Source organism: Lepidochelys kempii, chromosome 2 (assembly GCF_965140285.1).
Source record: "Lepidochelys kempii isolate rLepKem1 chromosome 2, rLepKem1.hap1, whole genome shotgun sequence".
NCBI classification, from domain to species: Eukaryota; Metazoa; Chordata; order Testudines; family Cheloniidae; genus Lepidochelys; species Lepidochelys kempii.
Window position 1 is genome coordinate 251492865 of NC_136381.1, and position 21891 is coordinate 251514755.

At 42.1% G+C, this 21891-nt stretch overlaps 1 protein-coding gene across 2 annotated transcripts in view; it reads right to left on the minus strand.

Moving 5' to 3' along the window:
• The window catches only part of RNF32 (ring finger protein 32), a 51064-nt gene that overhangs the window by 21210 nt on the left and 7963 nt on the right, over window positions 1-21891 (minus strand). For both annotated transcript variants that reach the window (XM_073334562.1, XM_073334560.1), the window contains 6 exons: window positions 20984-21104; window positions 20180-20450; window positions 5517-5659; window positions 1518-1550; window positions 905-1029; window positions 584-692 (listed from right to left, as the gene is read on the minus strand). In XM_073334562.1, the coding sequence (XP_073190663.1) occupies window positions 584-692; window positions 905-1029; window positions 1518-1550; window positions 5517-5659; window positions 20180-20450; window positions 20984-21061 (759 nt within the window). In that variant the 5' untranslated portion in view covers window positions 21062-21104. The remainder of the gene's footprint in view (window positions 1-583; window positions 693-904; window positions 1030-1517; window positions 1551-5516; window positions 5660-20179; window positions 20451-20983; window positions 21105-21891) is intronic.

Below are 21891 nucleotides of genomic sequence, written 5' to 3' on the forward strand. Positions count from 1 at the left end.
GTACAGGGCATGAAGATAGCTAGAGTGTATGCACACACCAAACAGACACTGATGCCAAAAATCTCCAATCAAAGAAGCATGAACACCTCAAATGGAGCCTCCATAAAGACACTACTTGAAGAACTAGCCTTGCTTCTGCTTCTTGTTCTATAGGGAGAGAGCCCCAAGGTGATTATGTTCTCACTTCTGAGTTGGATTTGGAGGATGTGTAAGAGTGTTCTGGAACTGGACTATCCAGTCCAATTTTTGGAGTAGTTATGAAAGACCAGTGACTAATAACGAAATCTACAATTCATTTATTTTACTACCATATCTGCTTAATGTACTTCTACAGGAAAAACAGATTCCTGGGATTTATGAGAAAGGGAAAGAAAAATCCAAAACGAAAAGAAATATTGTTATTGAGCACAGGTTAGGCCTTATGTAAAACACAGTCTGTGTTTTACGTAAGGCCTACATTACAGTGTTTGTCACTCTTTGCCCCTAGAAAGGGACTGACTGAGGCTTTGAGGATTTTTGATTTAATGGAAGACTAGGAAAGAACAGAACATTAACTGAGACTGAAGAAACAAATGCAACATACCTTTGCTTCAAAGAATTTTTTTCTTAATTTGCTATCTTGAGGAGGTACTGTTTTTCTCAAGTTTTTATACCATTTTCTAACAATATACCCTCTCCAGCAAGCTTGGATTCTGCTGAAAACAAAATGTCAATGTTCAACAAATGCAAATATAAATTTAAAGAGAACAAAATAATTACTTGAAACATAATCATTTGAAATTTTTCAAATATTTAAATATTTACAGTGCATCCACCAGTGCTGAATTTTCAGTATGTAACTTGGAGCAATACAGCAAAATAAATGTTGTTCAGTGACAACAGCTCTATTGGAAGTAATCCTTACCTCGTAATACACTTTATTTTAAACAGACGCGCCCCATCATGTATTACTCTGGTCTGATACTGCTTCTTTCTACACAAAGGACAGGTCTTTTTACCTGCAAACTTTTCAAAAGCTTTCAGGCATGCCTAGAAAAATATTTAAAAATGTAAGAAATCACTTATAATTTTTAGATGTAATGTTAATTTTTCTTCATAAATAAACCAGATTCACTTTAGATTACACTAAGTGAACATTTTTTTCCCTTTCGTGAATTCAAAAGAGCATATATTTACAAGAATATACATTTATATCAATAAACTCCTGGAAATAAGCAAAAGGATGATAGTTCTTTTTAGATTTACATGGAGTGAAATATTATGAATTAAGCTATCTGTCACTTCCATGTACATAATTAGTAATCAGTATACAAACGTGTGGGTTTCCCTTGTATGCAAAATGTACCATTGTAAAACCGGAATAATATCATCTGTAAATTATGTTTCTAACAGTAAATGCTATTGAGTCAAAATGCCTTCTTGTAAAACCAGAAATTGTGCTTACAGTAGATTTAGAGTATTTAAATTACAAGAATGCTGTATTGCATGCTTTAATAGTTAAACCAGGGTCTACTCACTCTGTGAAATACATGGGAACATGAAAGCAGCACCTATTGTTCACAGAAAAAAAACAACAAGAACAGCTTGAAGTTTAAACTAGTTTAAAAGCTGAACACCAAAAATACATGAAGTAAAAGAAAAAATCTGAATGCAGAAATGTTAACAATCCTGCTTGTTAGTAGTATTGCAAAAGACATCTATTGAAAATGAAGTTTAAATATTTGCAATTTTTATTCTAAAAAGAGAAATATAAATGAACAGCATAAAAAACTTCTGAAGGAAGCAACCAGAAAAATAAAGTACAGCTCAAAGAAACAAAATGGTCATTCATTAATTTTGAACTACTTCATATAGAGAAGCCCATAGCAAATGCAGGGGAAGGGGAGAAGGAGGAGCCATAAAATGACAAGAGAAAATACATTTAAAATAAAAACTGATATTTCCCCCCCCAGAAAACAGTTAAATTTCAACAAGTGATATGCAGCACACACAGCCCTCTCAGAGAAAGCGTGCTCACAAGCTTCATGCAAACGTCACCTTTTTCAGACCCAAACTCCTATCAAATGGTAGTGATCTCTATTCTGACAAAACGTACAGCATTAGACAAAAAAGGCAGTTGGTCCTTAGTGGAAGGAATAACTGGGGAAGGAGTGAAACTAGAACAAGTACTATGCATTACTGAGCTGGCAAACACAAAAGGATTAATAGCTAAACAGCCAGCTAAAGGAAAAGCTTTCAGATACAGTGGCTTTTTTCCCTTGAGGGAAGAAATTTAATGAAACATGCAGCACAAAAAGAATTCCAGAGACATTTCCCTTTTTTGTGCCAAATCTAAAGTAATCTTTTCATGAGTGCTGTCTTTTGCTCTCTCTAGTTAAAACTTAGACCTAAAGGGTAGCCAGACTGCCTGAGTTTAGCAGAACAGCCTTGTTCTTCAAGGCCATACCACCTATCTTTGTGCAATTTTACACTTTCTTTTAAATAGGTAGCTATGTGGTAAAAGGCAAAAAGTAAATAATCAACCTCTAAAACTGAAATTTCAACGCACCCACTGCCCCCACCCCAGTTCAACAAACAAAGCAGAAAAATAACCCAAAATGCAGAATGAAAGAAACTTACAAGCAACTTTGAATAATGGTTTTCTCCTCCTAATTACCATTAACATCTGTCTAAAGAACAGCTCTCATCTTTAGCTAGTTACTTGTCCTTTTTGTTTAAGTAATTCTAAAATTATACATGAGGGAATATTAATAAAATGTTTAGTACAATTATGCTTAGACTGCATATATTTGATGTATAAAACCATCAAGGTAAAATGCAGACATGCCCTCAGAAATTGTGACTAAATGACCAAATTGTATTGGGGACACACCATTTTCACTCTGTGGATACAAATAACTAAAGAACTAATTTTTTAAAACTAGCATCACAAGAAAACAAGACAATTTTTTTAAAGTAAATTGCACAATCAATAACTACTGTACATTAATAATTCTGATGAACTAAGGTTAAGGCCTTAGCCACTTAGGCTATTTTTGGTTGGCTCAAACCCCAAATGGGCACAGACCTATGGAAGTTTTGCAGGACTAGATATAGAGGTCTATTAGTTTTTTCCCCCCTAGAGTAATATTTTCAGCAGCAAAAGAATGTCCTATTAAGCATTCTATACCACATCTCTCTCCAGGGCAGTTTCAGATCTGGCCATATAATGGTTGGAGAGGCAATCAGATATTTGAGTGACAGCTAGGGATTCCACTGAGCATGCTCAATAGAATCCCCATTATCCACATGTGGGATATGGGTTTTTCTTCTGACTGACCAGAAATTTCTTAGCTACAAAACTGTGTTAAAATGGCCTCATCTGAAGCTATTGCTCTTTCCTGTCTGACAGGTCTGTTACTGAGGTTCATCAAGAAGATTTCTAAGAATAATTGGCTTCTACCTCTTCTGGTACCAGCAGACAACATAAACAGCCTTAACAAGATACCCTTCAGAGACTAACACTTTGATTTACAGAAGAGCAAGAACTAGGCCTCGCACAGCTTATCTGCTTCAGTAAACTTTTTTCCTTTAACACCTAATTGCCTAGATTACTTTCACCCTACCCTCAAGTAAGTAATGCTGTAAAATGCTGAGTAGTTTTCAACTTCCACTTAAGTCAAGGGGAGCTGAAGATGCTCAGTACCTTATGGAGTTGGGGGCTGAATGCAATGATGCCCAACAGAGTTACACGCGCCAAGAGAAGAAGAAATCCTCAACTGTGTTGAGACTTTGAAAAAAGCTAAAACTGGAAACTGAAGAGTACAGGATACGACAGCTTAATGCGTATGAATAAAAATGAGGAGTACTTGTGGCACCTTAGAGACTAACACATTTATTTGGGCATAAGCTTTCGTGGGCTAAAACCCACTTCATCAGATGCATGGAGTGGAAAATACAGTAGGAAGATACATATACAGAGTACATGAAAAGATGGGCTTATATATATGTATGTATATATGTCTTCTTACTGTATTTTCCACTCCATGCATCTGATGAAGTGGGTTTCAGCCCACGAAAGCTTATGCCCAAATAAATGTGTTAGTCTCTAAGGTGCCACAAGTACTCCTCATTGTTTTTGCTGATACAGACTAACATGGCTACCATTCTGAAACCTGTGTAGGAATAGTTCAGGATCTGGGAATGCCAGGATTTCTGAGCAGCAGGAGCCTGCACAATCTAGAAAGTCAAGAATGTGGTCTAATGATCCTTTAAATAGGCAATATAATTGACATTCTCTTAGTAAAAGGGAACCAGTGAAAACAAACTTTATAAAAATTATTTGTGGAGCACGGACAGTGTGTTCAGTGATGCACAGCACAAAAAGCAGACATGATTTCTGTCCCAAACAGCTTGCAATCTAAGAACTGGATCCTGCAAACACTTATACAGATCATAGTGAATACCACTTTCAGAAGTTCTATTGACTTCAGTAGGACTCCACGCGGCAGTAAGTAGAATCATAGAATATCAGGGTTGGAAGGGACCCCAGAAGGTCATCTAGTCCAACCCCCTGCTCAAAGCAGGACCAATTCCCAGTTAAATCATCCCAGCCAGGGCTTTGTCAAGCCTGACCTTAAAAACCTCTAAGGAAGGACATTCTACCACCTCCCTAGGTAACGCATTCCAGTATTTGCAGTATTTGCAGAGCCAGCCGTAAGATAACAAAATAGAATTTTCACATCTAGGTCACTAGTTCAAATCCACCCAAGGTCACTACTGACCAAAATTCACAATCCTATAGTTTTCAGAGTAGCAGCCGTGTTAGTCTGTATTCGCAAAAAGAAAAGGAGTACTAGTGGCACCTTAGAGACTAACCAATTTATTTGAGCATAAGCTTTCGTTGCATCCGATGAAGTGAGCTGTAGCTCACGAAAGCTTATGCTCAAATAAATTGGTTAGTCTCTAAGGTGCCACTAGTACTCCTTTACTTTTATCTTATAGTTGTGTCTCATGAAATGAGTTGATGTCAGTACTCTTCTTTGTTTTTGTGTTGTCGAGCCATGTCCATAATCACCCCCAACTTGTATTTTGACTGACATTCTTGGTAGAGGTGTCAGAGGTCTGGATGAAGACTGAACTCTTTTCTGACCTCTAACAGGAAGCTCTCTCTGGATGAGGGTTGTGACACACACTGGGTGCTGCAGGAACTTTTTCACTGCTATCACCTTTGTTGAATTTGTTCTTGCATAGTCTTTAAACTTTAGTTCTGTCAGTCCAGTTCATTCCACAAGTACCAAATTCATATAAACCAAAATAAAATGGAAATAAAGCAAATGAATAAGTGTAGCAAAATAAGTTACACAACAGGCTCATTAAGTCAACAAATATCTCAAGTTGGAATCTCTTTTTTTCCTCTTGTTCCAACTAAAATTTTCTAATATGACTAACTCTGGAAAATGAATAACTAATAATAGGTGAATAACTGTTTAAAGTATGTTTTTGTGCAGAATACACTCCAAAAGTTATAAATGTACCTGTGGTTGAAGTGCAAATTCTTCCCTACATATTGCACAAGGTTGCACAGAATCTCCCTGTTTTATGGATCTTTGCTTTACTTTATCCCATTCTTCTGCTGTTAGTGGCAAGGAAGGAGGATCAACTAAGCCCAATTTCTGAGCTACAGTGGAAAAAAAAAAAGACATTGATAATTCTACAAGATTACATTTTTCTTCTCATAAACCTCATTGCTATGTATCTATTTAAAATACTGTGTACAAATTCATAACCAAACTACATTCCAATCTATCATGGAGTATTCACTACAGACCTGATTCTGCAATGTGCTGAACTTCACTCAACTCCCAGTCAAACCAATGGTAGCTGGGCATGCTCACCACCATGCATGAGATGTTTAGCGCCTATCAGAACCGGGCCTTGTTCAATGTATATGATTGAAGTAGAAACATATTTTTTCATTTAAATTTTTTACATTCAGGTAAAATGCATTTCCTTATCTGTTAATAGCTACTTAAGGGTTATTAAACTTGAATGCATAGTGCTGCATATAAAAACAGTGTAATTTCAAAACCTTTAATACAAAAAATTGTTGGAGTGTTTTTATACACAAGTATATTAAAGTATATGGAGATACAGTTGAGTGGGAGTCAAACATGATGCTTAGTTTTCTGGCCTGAGTGATGGGACAATAAGGGTCCAGTCCATAGTGACTGAGAGGAAAGAGGGCTTGCAGAGAAAAGAGTAAGAGCTCTCTTATGGGCATACTGAGCTGAAGCCAACGGCTTGATATCTACACGGAAATGTCAGGAAGACTGGATGAAATTTTAGTTTGAACAGGAGTGGAGTGCTAGATGTGTGAATAGTCAGCACAGAAATGATACCTGAACTCATGTTTGCAAATGAGATCACCCAGAGAAGTTGTATAGACAGAAGAGGAGGGGGTTGAGCCATGGAGCTACTTGGGACCCACACAGAAAGCTGGAGGTGTCACAAGGAGGAACCTCTGAACAAAATACTGAAAGAGCGATTAAAGATAGGACAAGAATCAGGAGACGTAAGAGTCATGAAAGCCAAAAGAGGGCCAATTTTCAAGAAAAAGGAGCATGGTCTACAGCACTACAAGCAGCTGACAGGTCAAGGAGGATGAGGATGGAGTACTAGTTCTAAACTTTGACCGGGAAGAGATTATTATAGACTTTGGGAAGCATTTTAGAAGATGGCAGAAGGCAGTCTGGAGAGAGTCTATGATGGAAATGGAGGAAGGGAACTCCAAATAGCAGAGGTAGACAGAACATTTGGTGAGTTTAGAGATGAAGGGAAGATGAGATAGTAGTTGTAGAGGCAGGTATGGTAAGGCAATATGGGAAAGACTAAAGCATGCTTGTAGTGTGAAAGGAAGGAGCCGGAGGAAAGTGAGAGGCCAAGGAGAGGGGCATAGGGAGTAGGGATACCAAGAAGTTGGGATTATAGGGGGTCACTGGTGCAGAGAAAAGGGTTAGAGGAGAGGAAGAAATAGGAAACTTCTTTCTGAGATAGAAGAATAAAAAGGAAGTGGGAGGGAAGACAGGGAGAGAGGAGGCCACACTGGATCTTCTTGACTTTCTCTCTGAAAAAGTCAGTAAGATCCTGTGTGGAGAGGGAACTGGAGGCAAGGGGAAGGGGGGGGGAAGGTTTGAGGAGAGAGTCAAAGGGAGGAAAAAGGTGGTTCACCTTAAAACAAGACTATATGGGCAGCTCAGGATTCCATTCCTATATGGAGGAATCCTTAGCTAGTACAAAGCTGGCTTTAGCATCACCCATTCTGGCCCCCATCCAGTCCTGGGACTGGGGGAGGTGGAAAGGTACAGCTGAAGCTCAGCCCATTTGTCTTTATACTAAAGAAAAGAGCAGAGATGTCTGGTTTTAATGCATATCAATGAAAAAAGTCACTTTATTTTTTTTCTGAAATCAAACAAATAAAGGCTTAAAAATTACAGGACTATATAATGAAAAAAATTTAGTTTAAGGGCTAATTTCTTTTTTCTTAGGTGGCATACTTTGCAATTCTTCACTGAAAGGTTGGATCCCATTGAATAGCTACAGGGGTGGACTAGAGCTGGGGATCATATGATAAAGTGCTAAAAAGACTGACTACATGGCATGAGTGAGAGGATAACCTCCAAAGCTGAAAAATAAGGTTCATATGCACCTAAAGAGAAATGCATGTAGTTCTAGGATAACACTCAAACAAACACCATTACGCTTTTAATCAAATATAAAAACTTTCCTTTTTAACCAAATACATATTTTAAAAATATCTCTTAAAACACAAAAAGAAAAGGAGTACTTGTGGCACCTTAGAGACTAACCAATTTATTAGAGCATAAGCTTTCGTGAGCTACAGCTCACTTCATCAGATGCATATCGTGGAAACTGCAGCAGACTTTATATATACACAGAGAATATGAACCAATACCTCCTCCCACCCCACTGTCCTGCTGGTAATAGCTTATCTAAAGTGATCATCAGGTGGGCCATTTCCAGCACAAATCCAGTCTCTAAGGTGCCACAAGTACTCCTTTTCTTTTTGCGAATACAGACTAACACGGCTGTTACTCTGAAATCTTAAAACACAGTGGGTCAGATTTCTTGGCATGCCATTTAGGAGAGAAGAATTTAACAGGTAAGCTGTACTTTTCTCAGTCAAATGACATGTCCAGCTATCCTTCATTGATATGGTTAGTGGAGACAGCCATGCATAGGCAGAAATAGGAATAAAAAATAAAAGTTCTAACCAGATAGAGTAGAAAGAACTTTCTGCAGGTCCATAATCACATTCTTTTATTTGTATTTTGCTTCCACAGCATGTTAAATAAACTGTGCCTTGTGTCAAATGAAAAGCCAACTTGTAGTGCTCACTAAATATATGCAGACTTGACTATATGGATGCCTTGCAAATTTGTTCATCAGGCATGCAGGTTCTCTCAATCCTGGTATAAACTGTGACTCTGAGTGCAGTTTTCACCAACACACCTTATAATCTTTGACAATGCAGCCCTTAATCCATCTCTATTAGGTGGATTTTGAGGTATTTTTACTTCTGCATCTTCAGTGAAAGGGGACAGTGCAGTAGACTTTTTAATTTCTTTTAGCAATATCTGATTTGCTCTTCTTACATCCTGTATGTGTGTTACTTCTTTCTATTTTAGGTATTTATATAGCCCCTATTGCCACAATAACGAAATATCTCACAATCGTTAATGTATTTATCCTTATCACCCCTAAGAAGTAGGAAGGTACTGTATCCTCATTTTCCAGAAAGAGCACTGAGGCATAGAGAGACTGACTTCTCAAAGGTCATACAAGAAGTCGGTGGCAGAGCAGGAACTGAACCAGCATCCTAAGCTAGTACCTCACCCCTGGGCCATCCTTCACCATACTGTACAAGAGATTAGGACAGAAATATTCGTGCCAGTTCTCATGGTGTACAAACAAAGTACCTTGATCTGTGAGTGAAATGAGGCATGGTTCTGCAAACTATCTTTTCTGGCCAAAATAAGCAGTATTCTGTCATAGGGAGAACTCCTGACTCTGACATCCTGAGGGCAGAAATGATTTTACGAGGAAGGCAATTTTAACTGAAAGGAAGAAGAGACATACCTCCCTAAAGTGCTCAAAAGGGCAACTTGTTAAGGCTTATTATATATGAACGGTTGTTATATTTCCAGATAGGGGAAGTGTCAACCCTTCCATGATGCACAATCTTGGCTGCATTGATGAACCTCCTTGTGGATGAAAATCTAGTTTTGTCTAACTTCTGGAATCTCGAAGGTTATCTAGTGATGCAGTTTGGACCTCGAGGGTACTACCATTTAAGCTGCATTCCAATTCTTCATTAAGGAATAACAGAATGCTGGAAATCTCACATTTGGGTGAATTTATATTCTTGTATCTAACAGTGGCTGAATTTTTATCAAAACCTGTCATAAATCTAAGATGTAAAGTCTTTTCTAGAAGCTGAGAGTAGCAATGACTCATTCTGAGTAATCTTTTTTCTTCTGCATCTACCTTTCAAAACTCATGCCATCAGACTTGTGTATCCAAGCCCATCAGCCTAATTTGTCCTGGAGAGAGAGAAGTTCCTTACACAAGAAGAATTGAGTTTCTAGCATTGCCACCAAGTACCAGCGTGTTTGAGACCTTTTTGAGGCTGTGTTATGATGTTTCTTTCCACTTTGATTTTTACGCTCTGCCGTAGATTATATGTGAGGAAGACTTCTGTACTTCTGACTCAAAGGACAGCTATGATTTTAATGATTAAAGAAGTTGTTTTATCCAGCAATTCCAGTCCTTGTGAAGAGAGGGAAGAGTTTCACAGAGCTTAAAAGATGTCTTCAAAAGCTCAGTCTGGCTTTATGGTTCATCTCAGTTATAAGTTTATTTGCAAACTTTTATTCACGAGGCACACAGCTTTCCTAAAAAAACCATGATTGTTCTGTAGATAGTAAAAAAATTTTAAATATACTTAGCAATTAAAATAAGCATAATGTCTAAGGTTAAGTTTCTTCTTACTATAGTTTATACTCTTTAACTATAGATTTCCATCACATCACACACAAACTTCTTGTAACTTTGAAAATAACAGCCTCTTGATCAAGCAGTTAAGCAATTTTATATGCTGCATTACCAACCCAAACTAGGTGGCAAAGAAAACTTTAACCAATGCTGCAGGCAGGTTCCCTTGGCAGGCGTGTACATTTCCTAGTGCAATATATGTACTTTTTTTTCACAGGCTTAGGAGATCCTCAGCACTGTCCCTGGGCACTTTTGATACCCAGACACGAATCCAGCCCCTCTCAACAGATCCTGGAGCTCATAGTTCTGGGTGCTTGGAATTGCATCACAAATCCAGGACTAGAGGCAAAGAGACTGTGTATGAAATTAAAGTATTACATTTAGTAGTTTAAAATATTCTCTTCACCGATGAAAAATGCACTCTCCATCAACTTCATTGTAGTAAAATGCATTCCTCTATCAGCTTCATTGATGAAGTAAAATTTAGGCTTTAAAAGAGAGAGGCGAGATCCTGAGGCCTTTCCGTGGTCCAGGAGACAAGCTGTGGGAGCAAATCTTGCTTATAGCTCATCCAGTAAAGTGCTGAATTACTTAAACTGGCTGAATTGTAAGCCAGTCCTTTTGACAAGAAATGTTCTCTCTGTTGAACTCCCTTATCCATAAAAAGATACATTGTACAGGCCATTCTCTGTATAAAAAAAAGTTGATGACAAATATATTATACCTTGTGATATTGACAGAATATATGGTAAAAACTGCAACATAAATAGAAACAATTTATTTTGCGGGGGGAGGGATAGCTCAGTGGTTTGAGCATTGGCCTGCTAAACCCAGGGTTGTGAGTTCAATCCTTGAGGGGGCCGTTTAGGGATCTGGGGCAAAAATTGGGGATTGGTCCTGCTTTGAGCAGGGGGTTGGACTAGATGACCTCCTGAGGTCCCTTCCAACCCTGATAGTCTATGATTCTAATTATGACTAACATCTTCATAAATCAGAAATCTGCAATTTAAATAGCCCACATAGTAGTCTTCAAGTCATGAGAGAAGTTTTGCTGCTGTTTATTTTCTGTATTGCAGTAGTTTCTAAAGGCCCCAAACATGGATCAGAATCCCATTTTACTAGGTGCTGTTCAAACATGTAATAGTGAGACAGTCCTTGCCTCAAAGAGCTTACAATCAGGGGTAGCGAGTTCTAGCTCCACGTGGTGCCTTAGCGCCAGCAATATTCAGAGCCCAGGGGCCCAGCTCCACCTGCTGCCCCCTGCACCTCCCCTGAGTGTCCCCCGGTCCCCCACCGTGCGTCTCCCTGGGGCCCTGGAGCAGAGTGTCCCTGGCTGCCTCTTCCATGCAGCCATGCTGCCTCCCTGCAGCAACTGCTACTGCAGGGTCCTAGTGCCCCCCATCTCCAATGCCAGGGCAGACTGACTCTGAGCCTGCCCTTCCGCCTCAGACCCTTCCGTTTTCCGGCAGGACCCTCCACCAGCACAGGGGACCCCCCCACAGCCCTCAGTCACCACTCCTGCCCCATGCTGGGCAAGGAGGCAGCCCCATCCCTCACCCTCAGTGAGGCTACAGTCAGGGGCAACAGCAGGGGAGGAGGTGCACACAGCACCCCCTGGCACCCACCACGGGGGAGGCGAGGGAGACGAGGGAGATTCCTGGACCTGAGAGGAGCCCTAGGAGCACATGCAGTGACAGTGGTGGTGGTGAGTGTGCTGCTGGGTGCGGGGGGAAGGGGTGCTTCTCCCCCAGAGCTTGCTGCAGCCAGCAGGGAAAGGGCTGGGGGGAGTCCTCCTCTCCGGCCCCTGTCCCAGAGCAGCCTCACTGCACCCCAAACTCATGCCCAGCCCACACCCCCAGCCAGAGTTTTCACCCCCCCACTGCACCCTCAACCCTCTACCCTAGCTCTGAGCCCCTCCAACACCCTATCCCCAGTCCCAGCCAGAGCCCTTATCCCCCACACCCCAACCCTCTGCCCCAGCCCTGAGCCCCCTCCAACACCACAAACCCCTCATCCCCAGTCCCATCCACAGCCCTCATCCATAACCATGTGAACATATTATCACTACCCTTGTTGCCCCACTCCCTTTTGTCCTATTTGTTACTCATTTGTTGAGTCTAGTACACCACAGGAGGAAGGAGACCAGCCTGCTCTGTAGAGAGGAGACTGGCTCCTGACCACCTCAGCAAGTAGACCTAGCTCCACCTTCTAGATCCCCTATCCATCCCTGTACCGGCAACAGAAAGTGGGGAGGAGCCACTGGTCCCCAAGCCTGGGAGGCTCAGAGTCACCACAACCAAGAGGAAGAGGTATAGACTACCAGTGATTGGAACTCCCTTCTGAAGGAGATGGGAGGATAGAATTAGAATTCAAAACAATCTTGACAAACTAGAGAATTGGTCTGAAATTAACAAAATGAAATTCAGTTAAGACAGGTACAAAGTACTGCACTAAAGAAAGAAAAATCAAATGCACAATTACAAAATGGGGAATAACTGGGTAGGCAGTATTACTGCTGAAAAGGATCAGGGGATTAGTGTCCAAGTCTGAGCACCACACTAGGAAAGATGTGGACAAATTGGAGAGAGTCCAGGGGAGAGCAACAAAAATGATAAAGAGTGCAGAAAAATTGACTTCTGAGGAAAGGTTAAAAAAACTGGGCATGTTTAGTCTTGAAAAAAGACTGGGGGGAGCGGATGGATCTTCAAATAGGTTCAAGGCTGTTCTAAAGAGGATGGCAATCAATTGTTCTCCATGTCCACTGAAGGTAGAACAAGAAGTAATGGGCTTATACTGCAGAAAGGGAGATGTAGGTTAGATATTAGGAACAACTTTCTAACTATAAGGGTAGTTAAGCTTTGTGGGCTTAAGTTTTGCAGGGAGGTTTTGAGAGGTTTTTCAGAACAGGTTGGACAAACAGAGATGGTCTAGGTTTAGCTGTCCTGCCTTAGTGCAGGGGGCTGAACTGAACGATTTCTCGAGGTCCCTTCCAGCCCTACATTTCTACTATTTTATGAAATTAGGTCCTGACCTTGCAATTGATTCCATACAGGCAGACCATTTTGCTTGTGTGGAGTCCTATTGATTTTGTGTAGTTCTCTTTGCAGAATCAGGGCCTTGAATTTTAAATTCTTTAGAGTACAGGCATGTGTGTCTGCACAGCAGCTACCGCAATTGCAATGTGATCTTCACTGGGGCCTCTGGGCACAACAAGAGATTAAATCATCATGATCTATGTTTATCTCACTAAATTGTAAGATCTTGATGGGGAAGGTCTGTGTCTTTTTTAAAAAGTCTAGTCAAGAAGTTTTTTGGGGAAAGGGGGAAGCATAAGCCTCAGCTTCCTCCAGGCCCCAGGGGTGCTCAACCCCCCCTGCTCCGTCCAGGTCCCAACCCCACCCACCACGTACCCCCAAACCCTCCACCCCATCCCATGTCTTCCCACCCCCGCTCCACCTCAGACCCCGCCCACACCCCTTCTCCCAACTCTCCGCCTCTTCCCGCCCAGTTCTGCCCCCTCCCCTGAGCATGCCCCATTCCCGCTCCTCCCAGAGCCTCCTGAACACCGCAAAACAGCTGACTGCAGCAGGCGGTAGGCAGTAGAAGGGAGGGGGAGGATATGATTGGTACGGCCTCCGGCAGGCAGGAGGCACTGGTTGGGGGGGAAGTAGGGGAGCTGGCAGCCAGTGGGTGCTAAGCACCCGCTAATTTTTTTCCATGGGTGCTCCAGCCCTGGAGTGCCCATGGAGTCGGCGCCCATGAGGCCCATGAGGGGAAAGATAGGGAAACCAAAAGAAATGGTTCATGATAAGAATGCTGTAGAAACCTTTAGCAAGGGGATCTCTGAAACTAATGGTTGGGAATGGCTGTTAGTCTGCTAATATACTTGCTGCAAGATCAGCTAGGGCCAACTCCCAAGGCCAAAGACGCCAAAAAAATAGACCTTTTTGGCAGGAGGGTGTACTCAACTGGTGTCGTCCAGCTCAGGATCACAAACCAGCAAGTGCTCCTGAGCCGGTATGATTTCAACTCCTGGAGCGCAATGGCAAAATTCAAGGAGCTTTTGCTGCAGGAGTCTAGGGGTGAGTTCTTGGCCCTAGTTGAAGAGGGGAAATTGGTGGCAAAGGCATCCCTCCAGCCAGCTTTGGACACAGTAAACTCTGCAGCCTGATCCATGGCTTTGGCTATGGTTATGTCAAGAAGTTCGTGGCTTCAGTCCTCAGGTTGCCCTATGAGTTGCAGCAGACATTGCAGGACCCTCTGCCTGAAGGCAAGTTACTCTTTTCGGAACAAACAGACTTCAAGCTGCATAGTCTGAAAGACTCTACAGCCACCCTGAAATCTCTGGGGTTGCATACACCAGCTCCCACCAGGAATTACCATCAGCCCCAACCATTGGCCTGCTTTTATCCGCCAGAGCAGAGACAAGACTATAGCAGGAGGAGTGGAGGCTATAAGAGGAGGCTTTTGTCCCAGTCCTCATCTGTCCCAGTGCCTGCCCCTCCGAGACAATCAGTGGGGTCTAAGCAAGCCTTTTGATGGGCCTCTCAGGGACGATGTACCAGGACAATATGTGGATCCAATTTTCCCTATTTTTGTTGACCAGTTGTCCCACTTCTATCGCGCATGGATCCATACCCTTCCTGTTCCTCTTCAGGGACCCTTTTCTTGAGCAACTTCTAGCCCAAGAGGTGCAAGTTGCTCCTAAGGGCGAGAGCAATGGAAGAGGTTCCACTAGAGTGAAAGGATTGGGGGTCCTAATCCCGAAGGCCAATGGCTATCTCAGACCGATCTCGGACCTACGAAACCTCAACAGATTCATGAAGAAACTGATGTTCCACATGGTCTCCTTGCCCTCCATTATCCCGTCTCTGGACCTAGAGGACTGGTACACTGCCCTCGACTTGAAGGATGCATATTTTCATATTGCGGTATTTCAGGGACACAAAAGGTTCCTATGATTCATTGTGAACCACATGCACTATCAATTTACTGTGCTCCCATTCAGCCTGTCAGTAGCCCCTCAAGTGTTCACAAAGTGCATGGCAGTCATTGCAGTCTTCCTTGGGAGAAAAGGGGTTCAGGTCTACCCCTACCTCGACAACTGGCTGATCAAAAGTCAATCCAAGGCCCAGGTGGAGGCAGATGTGGAGATAATACAGTCAACCTTCCAGGACCTGGAGCGGTTGATAAAAATGCAGAAATCTACCTTTTCCCCAGTTCAAAGGATAGAATTGGGACAGTCCTCAACTTGACCTAGTCCAGAGCCTTTCTCTCGAAAACTTGTTCAGAGCACTTGGGGTGCTCAGAGAGAGCCTGAGGAATCACCCCATCACCACAGCAAGAAACTGCTTAAAGCTCCTAGGGCATAGAGCGTCATGCACCTATTTGGTATAACATGCGAGATTATGGCTCAGACCTCTACAGCCTCGGCTGGCATCGACATATGCACTGGGCTGACACCATTTGGACAGGGTGGTATCACTTCCTCTGTCCGTGATTGCAACTCTTCTTTGGTGGCTGGACCCACAGACAGTATGTGCAGGAATCCCACTCTCAAGGTCCCAATCAAAGTCTCTCATTACAGATGCACCAGCAATGGGATGGGGGGCTCATTTGGGGACCTACAGAACTCAGGGCCTCTGGTCCCCGAAGGACCTCTCGTTACACATCAATGTGAGGGAACTGAGGGCAGTGCACCTAGCTTGCCAGGTGTTCCAAACCCATTTGGAGGGCAACAGCATGTCGGTCCTTACAGACAACACGACAGCAGGGCAGAGAACACTCCTCTCCCCTATGCCAGAAGCTCTTCGACTGTGGGAATTCAGCATAGCCCACTTGATTCACCTCGAAGTCTCCTACTTTCCAGGCTCAAATAAGTTAGTGGATCACCTCAGCAGATCCTTTCCCAACTATCACGAATGGTCCATTTGCCCAGATCGTGAGCACCATTTCCCAGAGGTGGGGAACTCCGCAGGTAGACCTGTTTGTGACAAAACACAACAGGAAGTGTTTTCAGTTCTGCTACTTCCTTGCCACAGCCTGGTCTCACTCACAGACACCTTTCTCCTCCCTTGGACAGACCATCTCTTGTATGCGTTCCCTCCCATCCCTCTCATACAGAATTTTGCTGAAGGTCAAAAGGGACAGGACGCGTCCTATCCTGATAGCCCCGGCCATGTCAGCACTGATTCACCACCCTCCTAGATCTCTTGGTGGACACGCCAATCAGCCTGCCCCTGTTCCTGGGCCTGATCTCTCAGGACCACAGCTGTGTATGTAATCTGAACCTCGAGTCTGGAAGCTCCATGGCTGAATCCTGCAGAACTGCCATGCTCTGGGCCAGTTTGCGAGGTGCTTTTTGGGAGCAGGGAACTGTCCACTAGAACCACTTACCTGGCAAACTTCAGAGTAACAGCCGTGTTAGTCTGTATTCGCAAAAAGAAAAGGAGTACTTGTGGCACCTTAGAGACTAACCAATTTATTAGAGCATAAGCTTTCGTGAGCTACAGCTCACTTCATCAGATGCATATCGTGGAACCTGCAGCAGACTTTATATATACACAGAGAATATGAACCAATACCTCCTCCCACCCCACTGTCCTGCTGGTAATAGCTTATCTAAAGTGATCATCAGGTGGGCCATTTCCAGCACAAATCCAGGTTTTCTCACCCTCCACCCCCCCACACAAATTCACTCTCCTGCTGGTGATAGCCCATCCAAAGTGACAACTCTTTACACAATGTGCATGACAATCAAGTTGGGCTATTTCCTGCACAAATCCAGGTTTTCTCACATCCCCCCCACCCCCATACACACACAAACTCACTCTCCTGCTGGTAATAGCTCATCCAAACTGACCACTCTTCAAGTTTAAATCCAAGTTAAACCAGAACATCTGGGTGGGGGGTAGGAAAAAACAAGAGGAAACAGGCTACCTTGCATAATGACTTAGCCACTCTAAGTCTCTATTTAAGCCTAAATTAATAGTATCCAATTTGCAAATGAATTCCAATTCAGCAGTTTCTCGCTGGAGTCTGGATTTGAAGTTTTTTTGTTTTAAGATAGCGACCTTCATGTCTGTGATTGCGTGACCAGAGAGATTGAAGTTTATGAATGTTATAATTCTTGACATCTGATTTGTGTCCATTTATTCTTTTACGTAGAGACTGTCCAGTTTGACCAATGTACATGGCAGAGGGGCATTGCTGGCACATGATGGCATATATCACATTGGTGGATGTGCAGGTGAACGAGCCTCTGATAGTGTGGCTGATGTTATTAGGCCCTATGATGGTGTCCCCTGAATAGATATGTGGGCACAATTGGCAACGGGCTTTGTTGCAAGGATAAGTTCCTGGGTTAGTGGTTCTGTTGTGTGGTATGTGGTTGTTGGTGAGTATTTGCTTCAGGTTGCGGGGCTGTCTGTAGGCAAGGACTGGCCTGTCTCCCAAGATTTGTGAGAGTGTTGGGTCATCCTTTAGGATAGGTTGTAGATCCTTAATAATGCGTTGGAGGGGTTTTAGTTGGGGGCTGAAGGTGACGGCTAGTGGCGTTCTGTTATTTTCTTTGTTAGGCCTGTCCTGTAGTAGGTAACTTCTGGGAACTCTTCTGGCTCTATCAATCTGTTTCTTTACTTCTGCAGGTGGGTATTGTAGTTGTAAGAAAGCTTGACAGAGATCTTGTAGGTGTTTGTCTCTGTCTGAGGGGTTGGAGCAAATGCGGTTGTATCGCAGAGCTTGGCTGTAGACGATGGATCGTGTGGTGTGGTCAGGGTGAAAGCTGGAGGCATGCAGGTAGGAATAGCGGTCAGTAGGTTTCCGGTATAGGGTGGTGTTTATGTGACCATTGTTTATTAGCACTGTAGTGTCCAGGAAGTGGATCTCTTGTGTGGACTGGACCAGGCTGAGGTTGGTGGTGGGATGGAAATTGTTGAAATCATGGTGGAATTCCTCAAGGGCTTCTTTTCCATGGGTCCAGATGATGAAGATGTCATCAATATAGCGCAAGTAGAGTAGGGGCTTTAGGGGACGAGAGCTGAGGAAGCGTTGTTCTAAATCAGCCATAAAAATGTTGGCATACTGTGGGGCCATGCCAAAGTGGAAGAGATTCTCCATCTGTTCAGTGCAAAAGGGGTTTTGCCTGCTCAGTCAACACTGCCTTTCATTATAGATTATCTACTCCACTTGAAACAGCAAGGCCTAACAGTATCATATATTAGGGTCCATCTAGCTGCAATCTCAGCCTTTCACCCATGGATGAACAGGCAGTTAGTTTTCTCAAACTCTATCTTTAATCGTTTTCTTAAGGGATTGGAGCAGCTATACCCCTAGGTACACAAGCCACTCCCTCCCTGGACCTCAGCTTGGTGCTGGCAATCTAACAGGACCCCCATTTGAACCACTGGCAATGTTCTCTCTGCTCTACCTGTCCTGAAAGGTGGCCTTCCTAGTCACCATTACTTCTGCCAGAAAGGTCTCAGAGAGCAGAGCTCTTACTTCAGAACCACCACACACAGTCATCTTCAAGGACAAAGTTCAGCTGCAGCCACACTTGGACTTCCTGCCAAAGGTGGTCTCACAATTCCTTAGTAACCAGGATATCTTCCTACTTGTCTTCTATCCAAAGCCACATACTAAAAGGGAGGAACAGAGACTCCAGCTAGGTGTTATGTGTACACTAACCTTTTCCATAGAAAGGACTAAACCTTTTCGGAAGTCCACTCAGCTTTTCATAGCCATTGCAGTCAGAATGAATGTCATCCAGTCTCAGACCAGAGAATTTAGTTGTGGATCACTGTCTGTATCTGCACATGGTATGACCTAGTGAAGTCCTGGCTCCTCCACTGACAGCCTATTCTCCAAGAACTCAAGCATCAGTAGCAACGTCCATGGTGCAAGTCCCAGTTCAGGACATTTATAGAGCAGCAACATGGTCATCAGTCCCCGCTTTCGCGTCCCACTATGTCATCACCCAGCAAGCTAGAGATGATGTGGGTTTCGGCCAAGCGGTGTTACAATCAGTGTGCCAATAAACTCCAAACCCTCCACCTGTGTAACTGTTTGGGAGTCACCTACACTGGAATCGACATGAGCAAGCACTCAAGGAAGAAAAAACAGTTACTAACCGTCCGTAACTGTTGTTCTTCGAGATGTGCTGCTCATGTCCATTCCACCCCACTTCGCCTGCCCCTCTGTCCAAGTTAGCCAGCAAGAAGGAACTGAGAGGCAGCGGGGCCCTATAAATAGGCACTATGAAGGAGTGGCTCCAGAGGGCACCAGAGCCGACCCCATAGATACCCTGGGGGAAAAACTTTCTGGCAGCAGTGCTCGGGATGAGCACACACCTACATTGGAATGGACACGAGCAACACATCTTGAAGAACAGTTATGGAAAGTTAGTAACTGACGTTTTTTAAAAGAAATTTGCTCACTATGCATGATTCCAAGCTCTCACTTTTGTGACTTTTATCTTGTTGCATGTTTGCTTCTTAATATGAAGTAGGTATTTAACTACAGGTGTTAATTCTTGCTGGGGTTCGCCCCAAGATCATTGTGAAAACAAACATTTTTAAATTTGCGCAGGGGTGGGTAAAGTTAGCAACAGCATACAATTTATGCCCAAACTAGTAAACATCATTTACTAAATAAAAGGTAAAGAGACAGTTGCACACAATCTTATATAATCATCCCAATATTAAAAATAACATTTGTTTTTGTTTATACTTGTATTGCATTGTATTTTCAACCACTAATATAAAAAAATTTTTTACAAAAAAACAGTGGGGAAAAAAGTGCCTGTTTCTAGAACGAAAAAATTCATCTAGACTTACTTATTTCTTCCTTCTCCCCTTCTCTGAAAATAAATAAATTCAAAATATTTGAAAATAAATTCAAATATATGACAGATGTGAAAAGTATTCAACCTTTTTGATGGCAGTTTTATCGTTTAAATAATCACTGTTTTCCTGAAGGTCCAAAGTACTTGATTTTGACATTTATAAACTTTCTATGCATTATACAGCTTTATGCTAAATTATAGTATTGAAAAGAACATCTAGCTATTGTATTCTAATAAGTTTGAAATAAAATGCAAAAATACACAAATCAAAATATAATGGTTTACCTAATGTTAATTGTGGAGGGTTAGGATCAAGGACATATTCTTTTTCTGGATCTTCCTTTTTTGTGTGGAGAATGCTCTTTTTTCTTAGTCCAGTATCTACTACTGCTCTGACCATCTCTTTGTTCACAGGTTTGTAAATGTTCTTTTTATTCCTTAACTTTGACTTAAAAGGATCTGCTAATGAAAGATCCTGCAGCTGAAGGTTATGTAAAATATGATCTTGTAAAGCAACTGCAGTAACAGCTAAAATATCTCGTTTGGAGGAACTGCCCTAAAAAAATCCAAAATTATTAATATAAATGACTTGTATATGTATACATTATGTACAGTATATTAAAAAAGAAAAGTTCAGCCCTTAGCCAATGATGTTTTAATTTAACAAAGGTTTTTATACATATACAACTTCCATGCTTGAAGTCTTACTAATGTACAATTACCATAATATGAAATTTAAGATTGATGTTACTGACACATCCTAACCTTAACTTATAAAGTCAAAAGAAACATTTGATTTATGGTTTATATTAAATAAAATAGCAGTAATTTTTAACTTTTAATTACTGAACCCATAATTATTATATGCAATAAACTCATTATGAACTATAAAAGTTGGACATGCCTAAACATATTTTGCCTCAGTATAATTAAACACAATCCCAAGGCTAATCTTGCCTTTCATAGCCCTGAACATAAACAAATACTTGTAAGTATATATTACTTTTAACACACTAAATGGGCCTATCTATATTCATTTCAATTTTTTGTAATGCTCATTTCTTTTAGCATAAAATATGACCTGTGCACCTTGTAATTGTTTTTAGAATTATGGACTGAAGTCACTGATGAACTACTTGTCTTCAAAACAGAATAATGATGTTCCATTGACAGCGACAATTGACAGCATATTTTGTAATATCTTGTAGTTCTAAAACCAAAAATACAAAAGAATTAGTAACTTTTTGATCAACAGAAATACCCTCATTAATTTTGTACACTTCCACAGTACTGTCAATGTTCACTATTTTCTACACCTGTGGACAACAAGAGGTTAGCACAACACACAATGGTGCTGAAAAAATTAGCTCCATGTAAAACAAAAGTAGATTGTGACCCCGCTCCCCCCACAAACTCCAATGTAGTACATATGCTGTATACAGTATATTTTTGTATAGGAGCTCATGGATCCGTCCTGCAATCCTGCCTTTATATCAGCTTTTAGATTATTTGTATTGTGTTGGCACCTAACAGCCCCAGTCATGGACCAGGACCCCATTAAGATAAGCACTGTACAAACACACACACATACACATCCTGTTCCAAAGCATTTATAATCTAAGCTGTGACCTCTCTTGGTTCTCCCTGTTCTCTGGAAGCTATTTCAACATCTGTTGGTCGATCATCCTCCTCCCATCCCCCCTTCCCAGTTTGGGTACCTTAGGTCTCTGTTCTGAGCCTTCTCCTCTTGTCCCTATCCTTGGCTGAATTCATCTGCTCACTTGAGTTGAATTCTCTCTCTTTTCTGATAACTTTCGGGTATACTTCTCCACTCCTGACCTGTACTCTGTGCTTCGACATGGGGTTGCCAACCCTCCCAGTTTCATTGGGAGTCTCCTGGAATCGGGCTCTATCTCCTCAAGGCTACTCAAGCCAAACTGGAAGATTTTAGGCTGCTAAAAGCCCAGCAGCACAGTGGGGCTAAGGCAGGCTCTCTG